At 41.9% G+C, this 16,611-nt stretch overlaps 1 protein-coding gene across 5 annotated transcripts in view; it reads left to right on the plus strand.

Annotated features, from left to right (window-relative positions):
* The first annotated feature begins 210 nt into the window (after positions 1-210).
* LOC139466653 (CWF19-like protein 1) overlaps positions 211-16,611 on the plus strand; it is a 411,301-nt gene continuing 394,900 nt past the window's right edge. For all 5 annotated transcript variants that reach the window (XM_071248237.1, XM_071248241.1, XM_071248239.1 and 2 more), the window contains exon 1: positions 211-477. In XM_071248237.1, coding sequence (XP_071104338.1) covers positions 422-477 — 56 coding nt within the window. In that variant the 5' untranslated portion in view covers positions 211-421. The remainder of the gene's footprint in view (positions 478-16,611) is intronic.

The raw sequence follows: 16,611 nt of genomic DNA on the forward strand, positions 1-16,611 counted from the left end.
CTAGAAGTTTCAAATCTTATTTCGTTTAACGATTGCTCTTTTACATGTTACCTAGATCAGCGACGCTTACGCACAGCTCCACTTTCTGGTTTTCAAGTGGTTTACTCCGAATTACTTAATCATGGTGTACTTTTTTGTTTGGTGATTGTTCATTAATGTCATGTGTGTATGTTGCATCAAATATATGTAGGTATGATGGTCAATAATGAAGTAATTAGCCAATAACACTTTGGGCCGTCCTGGCCCGGCCCGGCCGTCGGGCGCCGTTTTAGCTTGGCCCCGTCTCTACATGTCACAATTTACCACAAGCTCAGCACAGCGATAGCCTGTTCGCAGAGCTCTGCGCTACCGCGCTGGGAATATCATTTCAAAAGGAGAGAAATCACCCTTTGCGAAGACCATCAGTTGCTGTGCTTTCAATATGTCTGCGCCCAAAAGCAGTGACGCCTACTTGTCGAATTCAGACACTGTCAGATGGTAAGAGGTTTGACTGCTGTCTTCTTTTAAAGTTTATATTTGGATGCTTGGTAAGGCACGATGTGGAGTTGAGACTACTTGAAGGATAATGGCATAGATCTACCAAGGCCGAAGTTAACCTTTTTTTAGAGTGTGTGTGTGTGCGCGCAAATATGTGTACAAGTATCACTTGTTCCCTACTTGATTGAAATAATCATATTGTCCTCTGCCTCGCCATCTTACCGGAAATAAATAACGTCGGTCGAAGGCAACTATGAGGAGGAACTTGTTGCAAGGTACGTCTTCGTTGAAATATGTAGTTTTCACTTCCGTTGCCTTATTCTAGCATAAATGTGTGATGGAAACACGTTGCTTATAGGAAGTTACTTATGTTATCAAATTTAGATGTTGACAACAATCGTATTCAGTTAAATATATCGTTGTAAACATGGGCACGATGACAAAATTCGTTGTGGTATGATGTGGCAAAATTATAGCAAATATGGCAAAATTATAGCAAAAATGCGATAAATTGAACATTAGCGGTTAAGATGACATTATGTGGTTTGAAATCCACATTCTTTTTGCAACAGTTCATTATTACGGGATGTATTGCAGCGTTAGAAATTGGCAATAGTCCTATAGTCCTTACCAAACTGCCCAATAGTAAAGGTATCCTAAGGACTAGTAGAAATTGGCCCATTTTAAGGGTTTTGCTATATGTTATCATTTTAAGGACTAGTGGACAAATACTGTTAGTTTCTAACCCTGTATTGGATATGCCATATTATATTATGTTAGACTTAAATATCTCCTTAGGTATTACATTATGGAATGCGACGAACTCATCGACCAAATGGTCAAAGAATCTGATGCAGAAGAACCTATGACTGATAAATCTTTAGATAAACATAGAGAAAGACTCGCTGCTTTGGTAGCCGGTGGAAAATGTTCCCAATATTTGGGGGAAAATTATACCATCGAAAAAATTTATAACATGACCGACGAAGAAATTAAAAAACTGTACACGCGTTACGAGTCTAGACTGGGAGCTACCATGACTAAAATGATAGGGTCGGCTATGTTACAACTATACACAGTCGTAGCTAGTACGTTTCTCCCTATCCCGGCAGAACATCGCATGTATTTATGCGAATCACTCGAGAAAGACCCATTCATCGAACAAGCTATAAGCTCAGTGAGCTGTGAGTTTTATCATAGATACGGAATGTTCTTAGCTCCACTCACAACAGCTTTAATAACGGCTAGGTATTGTCAATTTAAACATAAGTGCCCACTTAATAATAATGGAGACTCATCAGGTGACACAGATTGTGAACGAGGTAATAATAACCCCGACTGCACAACAGATAGTGAATGAGGAACCACAGATTGTGAATGCACCACAACCACAAACACAAAATGGGAGGAAGAATGGGAGGACTCGCTCGCAAAGCGAAACTAAACAATAATTCAAATATTGATCCGATTAAAACATGGGCACTAGTAGGAGTTGCTGGTATAGCGGCTGTATGGTTGTTTTATAAGACCGGAGAAGAGAAAGCGTCACCCCCGCTGCCACAACAACAAGTTCAATTAGAGGTTAGCCCCCATATAATGCTATAAGAAGCATGACTACTCCAGTTACAGACGGTAAAATGTTGGTAAACGCAACGTATCATTCAGTGGTGGTCACCGGCTTGGCCATTGGCTATGCCCATATGGCTAAAATGATTACGAAAGCCACACCTCCCAAGCTAGATTTTAATGGTTATGATATCAGTATGTCCGTTCTTCATATAGGATTGGCTATGGCTACAAAAGATATGCTCATCAAACAAGGGCTTATTCCGGAAGACATAATGAAGTAATTAAACATTTGAATATTTTATATTCATATAATATGGCATCAATTGCGATGATGGTCGGTGGAGCAATTGTTAATGCTCTAGTTTTTTCAGGGAGTAATTTTTTATTTTCTAGTATGAGAGGTTCGGAGCAGAAAAGACATAATAAAGCTTTAGAACAACTCGAAAAAGCTCAGTCACAATGGGCACAGCGGAGAATGGAGAGATTAGATTTTATTCATGAAGAAATGCGTAAGGAAGGACATTGAATTCAAACGTTTGAGGATGTCGAATCTGCCATGCACGAATACTTCCTCGTTTATGGAAAGAAACTTGACCCAATGCCGAGACCAACAATGAGTCAGTTTTATACACTGTCAGAGGCTCAAAAGAAGCGCGAGGTCATATTTGTGATAATTGGGTTAACAGTTGTTGCAAATTTTCAGCTATACAATAACTACGCATAAACCATGACCTAGAGTGACAGCTAATCAATAAATAGCGTTTACTGGCTGAGGCTACACAATGACTACGCACCTAGTCAGAGTGACAGCTAATCAATAAATAACCAGTGGAGATGTGGAGATTTACCTTTTAGACAAATGATACGATATGTGTATAAACATGAATCTATGTAAATATACACTCACGGGGAAATCTATTCAATGTCAGAAGCCATCCGTTGGTATTTACTATGGCGCCCATGCTTATAACATAAGAACGGGGTTTAAAAATTACGTTTGTTCTGTATATGGGATTGGAGTCAAATGTAGTTACAGTTTATGTAAGAGTCACGGAGCTGATAAGGTCAGGAAGCATATTATTTACGCTAGGAAGAGAGATTACATCAATGAGAGGAATAGGTTGGGGAGAATGCGTATTTATATATGAAAAATAACCATTTAGACAAATAAATCATTTTGTATATACCATGGTCACAATGGTTTTTGTCAGAGAGTTGAAGGCTTTGGCAAAACAACGTGGTCTACATGGATATTCTCGAATGAGAAAAGCTGAATTGATCGATTTACTTGGTTTGGAATACAACAAACCGCAGACTGTTAGAGAACTCAAAGCTCAAGCAAAAAACAGTGGGCTGAGAGGTTATTCTCGAATGAGAAGAGCTGAATTGATCGCTTTACTAGATAATGATAAAAAATCAGTTGACGATGTTGATAAAAAACAACAAGAATAAATATTAGTACCCACAGCCGCCGGCATTGGTAAATATCTAAGAGGCCGGAAGATGGGTATTAATTCCAACATGGATGTTAAAGATGTTAAGCCCATCATATCCAGCAAAATTAACAAGGAGTTAGATGATTTACATAGTATAAAATACCAGCTGACGATTAAAATGTTATTAAGTAAAAGTAGCGCAGACGATAGCACCGAATATACCGAACCATATTTCCGGAGCAATCAAGAAGTTATAACAGAATCCGATACTATAAACGCATTATTAGATACATCAATTCAGAGGATACAGGAAACTTTAAAACGCTGGACTAATAGAGGTTTGGGTTGGGGTGTGGATAAAATCGATAGTTTATATTTAGTTATAGCAAATTACATGCCCTTCAAAGGTGGATCTTATATAGATTAACCCCCGTATTATAAGAAGAAAAAAGCCATAATTAACGTAAAAAATAAATCTGATGACTGTTTAAGAATGATGATAAGATCTGCATTGTTCCCCGGAGACAAAAATCCGGATAGACCTTCGAGCTATCCCCAAAACGATGGACTCAACTTCGATTGTATAGACGAACCTACACCAATATCACAAATTGATAAGGTGGAAAAGTAAAATAATTTAGCTATAAATCTTTTCGGACATTCTAAAGGAATTGTTGTACACAAGATAAGCTCCGCTCCGGAACATATTCCCAGAATCAATTCATTTCTGATCGAAAAAGATGGAAAATATCATTATACGTGGATAAAGAGTTTAAACAGGCTATTATATGATCAAACTAAATATAAGGGAAAGAAATATTTCTGCGAAAAGATGCCTACATGGGTACAGCAGACAAGATCTATTAGAAGCGCATAAAGAAGACTGTAGAGGTGTTGGACAGACCGCTATCAGGATCGATATGCCTAAAGAGGGAAAAAATATATTAAAATTTGAACATTATTGGAATCAAATGCCAGTACCGTACATAATTTACGCCGACTTCGAAGCGCTTATCAAACCTATAGAAAATACTGAACGCAATAATCAAGGTAGTAGTTTTACGTACAAAACTCAAGAACATGTTCCTTGTGGGTTTGGATATATAGTTGTAAGGTATGATGGGAAAACAAACACTCCCGTGATATACAGAGGTCCCGATGCAGCGGGAAAGTTCACAGAATATCTACAAAATGAAGAGAGAATAATCAGGGAAAATTTATCGCGTAAGAAACCCATGTGTATGACGAGGGATAATTGGAGGGCCTATAAGAAGTCAACGAGTTGTCATGTTTGTAATAAACCCCTGAATGGGGATTCCGTAAGAGATCATTGCCATGTCACGGGTTATTATCAGGGAGCCGCGCATAACGAGTGTAACTTGAAACTAAAAATGAATTTTCAAACAATACCCATCCCCGTTGTGTTTCATAACCTTAGGGGATACGATTCACATCTCATCATGCAAGCTATCTCAAAGACCGACTCCGGTTTAACGTGCATTCCTAATAATATGGAAAAATATATATCATTCTCGTTGACTAAAACTATACATTATAGGGACAAGGATGGGAAAGCTAGAATAAAGCAAAGTAATGGGCTTAGATTCATAGACTCCGTACAGTTTCTGTTATCTTCCCTGGACAATTTAGCTAATGCGAACAATCCCAATGACTTTGCGATAACAAATCAATATACCGATAAGATAACTCGTCATTTGTTGCTGAGAAAAGGTGTATATCCTTATGAATATATGGATGATTGGTCTAGATTCGACGAAACTAAATTACCACCCCTTGAATCATTCTATGGTAACTTAACAGAATCTAAAATAACAGATGCCAATTATGAACACGCTCTGACGGTGTGGGATAAATTAGGTTGTAAGAATTTAGGCGATTATCACGATCTGTACTTAAAAACCGATGTACTGTTACTTGCAGATATATTCGAGATATTTAGAAAGACATGTTTAAAACAATACGGCTTGGACCCGGCATGGTACTATTCCAGTCCCGGACTATCGTGGGATGCATTGTTAAAGAAGACCGGTGTAGAACTAAAACTACTCACAGATTACCATATGCACTTGTTTATTGAGAAAGGATTAAGAGGGGGTATATCGATGGTAGCGAAAAGGTATTCTAAGGCTAATAATAAATTAGTGGAAGGATACGATCCGAGTAAACCCGACACTCATATGTTATATCTCGACGCCAACAATTTGTACGGATGGGCTATGAGTCAACCTTTATCCACGGGGGGTTTTGAGTGGGTCGATGATATCGATATCCATAATATCAATGCGAATAAAGGGTACATACTAGAAGTTGACTTGGAATATCCAAGTTCATTACATAAAGACCATAACAGTTATCCGCTAGCTCCCGAAAGATTAATGGTTAATAAAGATTAGATGTCGGAATATCAACACTCCTTGATGGGTAATACAAGGTTAGCTAACGTAGAAAAACTTGTACCAAATTTGATGGATAAGACAAAATATACTACTCAAAATTTGATAAGGATCACTGGGTGATATGTGTGTAAGTTACCACAAACATAACAAAAGACATGAAACGTGTTTAATCATGTTATGAATGAAAATTCATGAACGGCATGAACTTGTATCAATATGGAATGTTTGAAATCTGCAAACACCAAAAGGCATTTCATTGAAAAATGTTAACAGCAAACAAGAGAAGGAATTACACAGTTATGAGGGATAGTCCATCATTACACTTAATCGATGAAGTGTCAATATCGAGTATGACCTCCCCTTGCATCAATGACGGCCTGACAACGTCGAGATATGCTGTCAATAAGCACCCGGATGTTCCCAATGGGAAGGTTGTTCCACTCTTCCACGAGGGCATGTCCGAGCTCTGCCAAAGTCGTGGGTTGTGCTCTACGGCGTGAAAGGGCAACCTGCAGCATGTTCCACACATGCTCAATCGGGATCAAGTCCGGCGAGCGCGCTGGCCAATCCATGCGGACAATTGTCTCCTGCTCAAGGTACTGCTCAACCACCCTGGCGCGATGAGGACGGGCGTTATCATCCATCAGGATGAACTCAGGGCCAACAGCACCAGCGTAGGGTCTGACGTACACATCGAGGATCTCATCCCGGTACCTCACCCCCGTCATTGTTCCTCTCTCCAGGACATGAAGATCTGTCCTTCCATCTCTGTTGATTCCACCCCAGACCATGATGGAACCACCACCATAACGGTCATGTTCACTGATGTTTGCATCATGGAAACGTTCACGTTGTCGTCGCCACACCCGCTGCCTCCTGTCTGTAAAGTCCAAACAATACCTGGACTCATCGGTGAACAGAACTGGAACCCAATCGTTCCGTGTCCAAGTGACATGATCTTCAGCCCATTCCAATCGCTCCCGCCGGTGTCGAACAGTCAGGGGGATTCGGACATATGCCCTTCTCGAGTAGAGACCTGCATTGTGAAGACGATTCCGTATCGTCTGAGTGGACACATTCACCCCTGAGGCGTTCAGGAGGTCGTTACGTAGGCTGGTTGCTGTCCAGAAGGGATGACGTCATGCCTGAAGAGCCACAAAATGATCTTGGCGTTGGGTTGTCGACTTCTGACGACCACCCCCATGTCGGTGTGCTGCTGTACCAAAATTTTGCTGTCGGGACCAGGCCCTGCTTACAACGCTCTGGCTGACGTTTAGTGCATTGGCAACGTCAAGTTGTGAATAGCCAGCATCAAGCATTCCAATACATCTGCCCAGTTGTTCTGTCGTCAGGCGACGCCTTACACGTTGAGGGGGCATTGCGTAGATTAACGTAGTGTAAACACTCAATTGAGTTTAAAGTTTCAGATTGAATCAGACACCGTTGCCTGATTGGAAATCGTGCAATGGTAGCAAAAGCATGAACTGTGATGTGAAACACATTTCCCATGGCAAGTGTGTTGGAGACGTTTTTGATTTCACTTGAACACAATATTGCCAGTTATGCAGTTATTTTGTTTTTTTATTCAGAAAAATATCTACAATACTTATCAAATTTTGAGTAATATATATAGTTCACTACAGAAATCTCCAGTTATATCTATCGTTATGTATGAAACTTAAGAAAATACACAGAGTTCTAAAGTTTGATCAAAGCCCTTGGATGGAGCCCTATATAAGGTTGAACACAGATTTAAGAAAGATAGCTACCAGCGATTTCGAAAAGAATCTATATAAGCTCATGAATAACTCAGTATTTGGTAAAATCATGGAGAATCTAAGGAAGCGTGTTGATGTTAAATTAGTGAGATCTAATGAGGAAGAAAGACTCAGGAAACTTATACTTCTTGCTTTTAACAGAAGCAAGATATTCAATAACGACTTAGCCGCGTTGCATATGCAGAAGAGTAATATAAAATTCAACAGACCGGTGTACGTCGGTATGAGTATTCTCGACTTGTCAAAACACTTAATGTATGACTGTTATTACAACGAACCTAAGAAGCAATACAGCGATAGATGCGAGGTGTTATATACCGACACAGATTCTTTGTTGATTGAAATACAAACCGAGGATGTATATATAAAGATATGGCAGAAAAAATAGATATGTACGACACGAGCGATTACCCTAAAGATAATCCACTGCACAGCGCAGTAAATAAAAAGGTGTTAGGTAAGATGAAGGATGAATGTGCTGGGACCCCTATAGCGGAGTATGTCGGATTAAGACCTAAGATGTATTCTTTAAGGAAGTCCGATAATGGAGAGATAAGAAAAGCCAAGGGTGTTAAAAAGTATGTGGTAAAAAAGCATATCAAACACGAACAGTATAAAGAAGCATTATTCAACGGTAGAACATTCAAACACGAGATAAACTCTTTAAGAAGTTACAATCATAGGATATATGGATTAAGAATGAACAAGACATCATTATCCCCCTTAGATACAAAGAGATGGATTGATAAGGATGGTGTAACTACCTATGCTTATGGTTATTTAGGGTGGAAATACTGTATCGTTGGGAACTATGAGCAACTCTTCTCGTACAAATGCCCTGCCCGGTCCATCTTTAAGATAATAAAGAATAGTCTCTCCTTCTTTCCTAACCAATCGACTAATGTTATATGTCTTAAGAGACCATATGGGATCGGTTGCGCGACGTAGGCCTCCTTCGACTTCACCGGGCTGGTATAACAATCTTACCCTTACTCTATCCGAAGGTTTTTGTTCTTTGCCTCTCCTCGGTGCTGAAGATTCGGAAGTCACGGATTTCATTTTAATTGCATCAAATGGTTTCTTCCCTATTAATCCCGTTACTTCATTATTCAGCACTGATACAACGGCTGATAAACGTGTCACCCATTCGGTTGATCTCAATTGCTCGAATTTCATTTCGATCCCATACTGATAGCCAAACAAACGTTCAGCTAATGCCCGGTTAAATCTTTTGACGATAGCTTGACTACGGTGTGCCTCTCTTTCACCATGCCTGATTTCGACATTGTGCTTTGTTAACAGTTTAGTTATTGATCCCATAAACTCACGACCGGGATCTACTTGAAATAGCTTAGGCCATTTTAGTGGTCCGCATTTATATATGTGGCTCTTTGCATTAGCTACTTCTGTTGAATCTTTCGAGGTTAATGGCTCAGCCTCTTTGTATCAACTAGCCACATCCACTACGGTTAAAGCATATTTATATGTTTTGCGTTTTACCTTATCGTGGGTAAGAAACAAGAGGTCAGCCTGATGAACTTCATTCGTTGTAAATATATCAAACTTCTTCCTCAGTATATAACGCGGTTCTGGTGAGTATATTTGCCACATCGCTTGTTTCTTTAACCAATCCTTGGCCACATCTTTAGATACCTTAGCCTCGGTGGCTAATTTTTTTATTGCTCCTACACCTTTCCAATATCCTCGTGGGCTATAGTAAATTTTACTATTATTAATTAATATTGATATTTCTTTTAATACGACTTTTGTTGAATCGCATAATTGTTTTTGCATAAAAAATGCCACCTGTGGTAGGTATATAAATCCGTAGAACTCCCTCTTACATATAAAAATTTATATCATTGACTCCAGGTGGTGGCCAATTTCACTTAATCTCATGACTATTGTTGAATCGCATAATCATTTTGACATAAAAAAATTCCCCTGTAGTATAGGTATAGGTATATAAATCCGGTTCCAGTGGAAGTGAGCCAGAACCCCTATTACCTATACTACTTGTTTATTAAATATAGCCTGAGGCGACTCATTTTATAGGCAGCGGTAACTTACGATAGCACTTTTATTTTAGATATATTTTTTATTTCGTTTTACTCTTAATTCAAGTGGCTAAACTGATGATAAATGGGAACTAATATACATGTATAATTTTTTTCAATTAATTATTATTTTATTATTATGCGCTGGAAAGCAGTTCATTGGGTATATTATATTGGTGCTGAACACATCCAAATGTCTCCAGTGTTATGGTAGGTTACCCCGAACTCTATCTTTAGCCCTTGGATCCCTTTACGATCAATCACCCTTGTGATCATTAGGGTTAAGTACCCACTTAGTGGCTTTTATTGACTCTATAGCTGCTCCTAATATGCTTCACAGAAAAATGTCAGGAAAAAAGAATGAAATGATTTAGTATTGAATATTATGGCTCCTGGAAACTGTCCTGGTACATTCACACAAACCACTTTCACATGCCACATTTATTCAGTAGGCTACTGATTCAAAAGCGAACTCACCCTTGTGTCGTCACTAGCCATGCTTATGCTTCCCTCGTTCCTTACATGTATCCATATTATCCTTACAGTGTTCCCTATTACCCTTTACTGTCACAATAATCACCCGACGAATGATTAAATTCCATGTCATTCATGTGTAACAGCGAGTTCAACGTCTGACGTCAAGAGCCGTTTTCAGCCATATCGTCTCATTTCTCACCACTCGGTATCTTGTAGATTACGGAATGGGACGAGTGTGCCAAATGACATTGTGATCACTCGTAGGTGTCCTTAGACTAAAGTCACAAGACACCATGAGATACTGGTAACTTACATAAGTGTCCGTCACCTATTTGACCCTTTTGGATCAGTTCTGTAACGGCGTAGGCATGACTAGGTAAATTTGCATTTAATTATACATTGTGGATGTAACTCATGTCAGTTAGCTGTCAGGCTAACAATCCGAAAGTTACGAGTTCGAGTCCGACGGATTCTCACAAAAACTGGCTGCTTGTCTTTGAGATGTGCCCTACAGCAGAGATCGTCCTCACAAGAAGTTGTGGTACTGTATTCTAAAGGTGTTCCTGATTTTGTACCCACACTGTTTCTTGTGGTTTTTGTACCAAAAGCAGTATGTGGTTTTGTTCCAATCATATTTTTATACAATTTTGGCTAAGTTAGTTTAAAATATACTGTCACTTTGTTTTTACTTATCCTGCATTACACCTATGTGCATACACTGCTTATAAGGTTTTAAACAAAAAGACAGCACACAGCCATGGTCTTTGTTGAAGTAATAAAGTTGTCCCAAGATGCTCATCCACGTTGATTGGCATGCACACAGATTTGCTCTCCAAACTCTAAATGTCATTGTTTGTGTATCTCTCTCTGTGGCACGTTTTGTAATCTGTAGACAGGTTACTCCCAAACATATTTTGCAGCAATCCTATCGAGTGGCGAGGAAGATGTCACAATTGCTAGAGGTTAGCGACGGACATGCTTTTGTCATTCCTACGCAGCTGCTATTTTTGGTGGCTAATATGGCTCCCGTCATTGCGACTGCAGATGTGCATCCTCCGCTGAAAGCAACAATACCAGAGGCTATTGTGAGTATCGTAACTGCTCCTAATAGACCTGCGGCATGCACAACGCCTGCCTACCACCTAAGCGCCTCTACAATGACATGATACTCAAGGCTTACAGCGTACCCTGTTATGCAGACGAAGTATGGTCACCTTAGTGCTGTTCCAACGGCTCACCCAGCGCAGTCGATGAACGCTCAGGCATCAGCACCAAACTCCTTAAATGTGTCTGGTACAGCACATACATTAATGGGCAGTGTGTGCAGGGCCATCGGCGCATTACTCCTTATCTCCAGACGGGTCATCAAAGCCTTCTGATAGAGGAGGCACTACACACCAGAGCAGAAGCCGATCGCGATTAGAGGGAGTGTGTCACAATTATTCTGACTCTTGAAATTATTCAAATGGCGAGTATCCGAGTATAACCCTTTCTGATAAGATCATTTCCAAACTATGGAGAATTTCCAACAGCGTCAGGTTGACCACATTAGAAATCATTTTAAATCTGGTCTGGTGGAGTTTACCATCAAACGCGCTTTCCAACTTGGACTTTGAGGTAAAGCGCAAGCTGCTATGTCAACCTTGGTCATGTTGGTCATCTACTTCCCAGTTCAATGAACAGATCGCCAAAGTTCCCAATGACGCTTGGGATGACACCACACTCGAGGCTATAGAGCATGTCTCTTATAGTCTATCCCTGCGGGCTGGCAGGTCAGGCATTTATAAGCCTAGACACGCATCTGTCAAGGAAAACCAGGACTCCCCTCATGGGAAAGTGTGTGGCAGAGGCAAACCTCAAAGTTCTTTTCAGTCCCGTCGTGGTCAATACCAAGGCAGGAGAGGTGATAAGAGGGGTAATCACTGAAGTTTTGGACAGTCACGTCTAGCGATTCCCCCGTAGGTGGTCCATACTCTGTCAGATTAAATCCTCCTTGGGGTACTTATTGCATTTTCCTTGCTCAAGAAAATCCACATTTTCCTTAATAAAAAATGTTACCACACAAAAAACTTCGTTTTTGTATGATATTCGACCACACTTACGGGGACTCACCCTCCACAGCGCGTCACGCCAGGGGAAGCAACTCTCACCTAAATCACTTTCCTTATGTCTTCTGACTAAGACAGACGTGCCTGTTTTTTTCAACACAAACAAAGTACAAAGATTATCCAAATCACTTTCCTTATGTCATCTGACTAAGACAGACGTGCCTGTTTTTTTCAAGACAAACAAAGTGGTGGTGTGTTAATTATAATTAAACTACACTTACCTTTTTTACGTTTTTTTACACCTTCACGCGTAACACGCCCACTTTCGTGTTATAATTATACTACGACATTGGCTATTAGCATGCCTTAAATGCACTTTAAGGGTCTCTTGAAGGCAGGGGTGGATATAAGATCGGCTAAGACCCCCCCCCCCCCCCCCTCTAAAAAATCTAAAAAGGGTGAAAGAGCAGCAGAGACTGTCTCCTCTGCTCCCTCCCCGGGGTAGAAGGCTCTAGGGTCCCCGTAATAAACACTGCACCCTCTCCTGCACCGTCTTTGGCAGACATCTCTGCCTTATTGAAGTCACAGATGGCGTTGATGATGGAGTAGGTAAAGTCTCAGCTCCGACAGGAGCTGCGGGCCGAGCCTTCCCCGTTGTCGGCGCTTCGAGAGCTTGTGATATGCCCAGCGTCGGCCGATGCAGGCCACTTGGTCTCGGGGACGAACTCAGACCGGACTTCGGCGTCGGCTCGAGGATTCTGGCTCAGCCTCCTGTTCTATTACCTTTACGACCGGACCTCCTATCCCAGAATGGGGCCAAGCCACCCGAATCCCAGGATTCAATGGGTGGCTTGGCCACTGTCAGGAATTGCCTCCAGAAGAGCGGTATTCCTGCACAAGTTGCAGACACAATACTGGCTTCGCGGAGGGATTCGACAAACGTTCAGTACGAGGATAGATGGGCCTGCTATGCGCGCTGATATGTCGATAGAGGGATTGCAGATCCCTTTTCTGCAGATCTCGAGGCCGTGCTTGAGTTCCTCCAGTCGTGACTAGATGACGGCCAGGCCGCATTGACAGTCCGGGGGTACTCTACATCTATCGCAGCTTTTCACGTCCCTGTCGACGGGGCACTTCTGGGTGCGCACCCATTAGTGCAGCACTTTTTAGCAGGTGTGGACAGGATCCGAGCATCTGTCAGGCGGATCAGTCCCCCTTGGGACTTGTCAATCGTTCTTGAATGGCTGTCCGGTCCTTCCTTTCGTGATCTGTCGTCTCTCTCTCTTCAGCTGTTGAGCTGGAAGACGGCGTTTCTTGTGGCGGTAACGTCCGGCAGACGGGTAGGTGACATTCATGCAATGGTCCGAACTAACTGTCTTCCACCGAGACAGGGTCAGTATTCGCCTGCCGGACTCTTACCGTCCTAAGGTCGCACACGCCTTCACACAAACCTACCTGCTCTTTCACAGCCTTCCTCTTCGGGGACCACTACAAAACATGCTCATGTCTTGGATGTCCGCACAGAACTAAGGGTATCTGTAAGGATAATCAACTATTTTGCTGTTATGGCGGTAGGAAGGCTGGCTCACCTGCGAGCAAACAAACTATCTCCAAGTGGATAGTGTCTACTATTTGTACTGTGTACACACTTTACGGCAGGGACCAGGTTGAAGGTTCATTCGTTTAGAGCAGTGGCTACGTCACAAGCGTACACCGCAGCTCTGCCCATTGAGGAGATCTGCTATTTGGAGCCAGCCGAGCACGTTCATCAAACATTACCTACTCGACAAACACTCAAGCGAGCGTGCTCGGTTTGGTCAGTCAGTTCTCCGAACTGGGCCAAGTTCTACATCTCTAGTCGATTGAGCCTTCAAGATTTTAGACCGCCCTCCGGTTATACTGCTCAGTAACGGTCCGGATTATATCTTCTGCAGTCAAAAAAAATACCAGTCCTTACTACTCGATAATACTTGTATTTGCACATGCACTCCTTCGATTCACGGGGACCCTCTGGCCTAGCTCAGCGCGGGTTTATAGTCTCTTGTGATCTACGTCCCTATTTCACTTGTTCCAAAAAGTGTGTGTGTGTGTGTGTGTGGGGGGGGGTCTTGGGTTCTCGATATGATAAGCCACAAATAATGGCTCTTTCATTGTTTATGGTCGACCACGCCCTGTCTCTAGCCCCCCCCCCCTTTCGACGGTGGTGCCTCATGATAAGGTTGGTTCCATTTATTGAACTCTTGTTTATTCATTGAAATAATCAAAATACAATGTTTTTATGCACGCTTGTTGCTGACGGATGCCACTTCCTAGATTATCTTTAGGAGTCTATCTTGATGCAGTAAGTGCCCCAAGGAGGACTTAATCTGAAAGAGAATTTTACAAACCTGTAGAGGTTATGAATTCTCTGATGAAATCCTCCTTGGCACACGGCCACCCACCTCCCTATATTCCGTCAGCTTTAGACTTATGGAAAGTGATCTGGGTGAGAGTCGCTTCCACTGGCGTGACGCGCCATTGAAGGTGAGGCACCCGTAAGGGTGGTCGTATATCATACAAAAACGAAGTTTTTTGTGTGGTAACATTTTTTATTAAGGAAAATGGTTACAACTATGTCATGTAGATTTTCTTGAGCAAGGAAAATGCAATAAGTACCCCAAGGAGGATTTCATCAGAGAATTCATAACCTCTAGAGGTTTGTAAAAGTTTTTTCAAAATGGATTCATTCTCAAGGACGAATACGTACTCTACATACTATGTTACAATTACCAGCTATACGTAGCCCCTCTGCCTTGGAAATATCCAAGAAATCATCATCTGCTATTAAAAATCCAACATAGACATACAGTTGGTGAAAAGAGCTTTACAGATGGTTCACACCCCAGACTTAACTTCAGGGTTTTATCCTCCCATCTCCTTGGTACAAATGAAGGACTCGGACAAAATGAGAATGACCCACAATCTCTCTGTTTTCAACGAATGTTATCTGATGCATCCACCTTGTTGTTGCCTCACCACGTTGATCCTTGATCAGTCAGACTTGCAGAATGCCTACCTGCATATACCTATCCATCCCTCCTGACAGCAGGCTCCTCATGTTCATGTTCAATGGGCAGTGCTCGCATTTGGCATTTCAATGGCCCCATGGCTATTTACACAAAGCCAATAACTGTGTATCTACACCTGAGGAACATTTGTTTCAAGTCCTCCATAGATGACTGTCTCCTGTGTCATCAACACACACCGACGTTAGTACTCCACTGGGAATTCACCAGATGGCCGCTATATCAACTAGGATGGATAATCAATGAGGCGAAGTCAGAGTTAACTCCATCCTATCAGCTTCAGTTCATAGGAGACTTGTTCCAGACAGACCAGGATCTCCTGTCAGTACCGAGGGACAGATTGCACAAAATCCTTCGCCAATGGTGAGTGTTCCAAGGGATACTTAACCAGCAGAGGCCACTTACAACTGTGCCTATTTCAACAATACTGAACTCTTACATCAGGTGTCAGGATCCACTAAAGGCCTTAACATACTGAATAATGCCTTATTGCATCCTGGTGGCCGGCGAGAGAGTGGTTCGGTGAGCTCAGAAAAATCTAGCAGAAGATGATCCACTACCCCTCCCACAGTGGTCCTACCTACACATCCACCCTCACAGTCTGACCGGTTTCGTCTGCAAGCTGGGTTTGTCTTAAAAAGGCATCAAGTGCAGTGGTTTATTCGGCGCATGTGGCAAAAGCTGTAGCTTTAGTTCATCGTCCCATACAATGACAAGTGGGGATTATTTGAGTGTTTTTGCATTGCAAATAATGAAGACCCTATGATTGCGTCACCACAATTCCTAGCTGAATACCTCCAACAGTTGTGTACCCAAAGACACTTTGAGGATAGCACCATTAATCATATTTGGTTGCACTTAACTCAGTGTTGGCCGAAAAATTGCAAGATCACTTAAGGTCTTGGAACTACAGGCCCTACTACGCTCATTCAGGCTTGAGGATCAGAAGACCAAAATCTGCCCACCTGCTTGTGACTTGAACATGGTACTTCGAGGTTTGCGAGGCCCTCCCATCACTTCGAGCCCCTCTATGCATCCTCATTTTATGACCTCACCAAGAAAACAACATTTCTCTTGACTTTAGCCATGGCGGCACGCGATCACGCGGGTCAGCTTTGAGCATGTGACACGCTGAGGGGTACATCTCAGGTTGTGTTGGTATTTTATTGCAAAAATCAACTACCCAAGCGTTCCTTCACCATTCCAACAATATCGACTATTGTGGGAGCCAAAGATAAGGGTGAACTTCTCCTGTGCCCAGCAGTGCAAGCCCTTCGACCTCTCAAA

Source organism: Haliotis cracherodii, unplaced genomic scaffold (genome assembly GCF_022045235.1).
Source record: "Haliotis cracherodii isolate W230 unplaced genomic scaffold, xgHalCrac1.p SCAF_19, whole genome shotgun sequence".
Taxonomy (NCBI): domain Eukaryota; kingdom Metazoa; phylum Mollusca; class Gastropoda; order Lepetellida; family Haliotidae; genus Haliotis; species Haliotis cracherodii.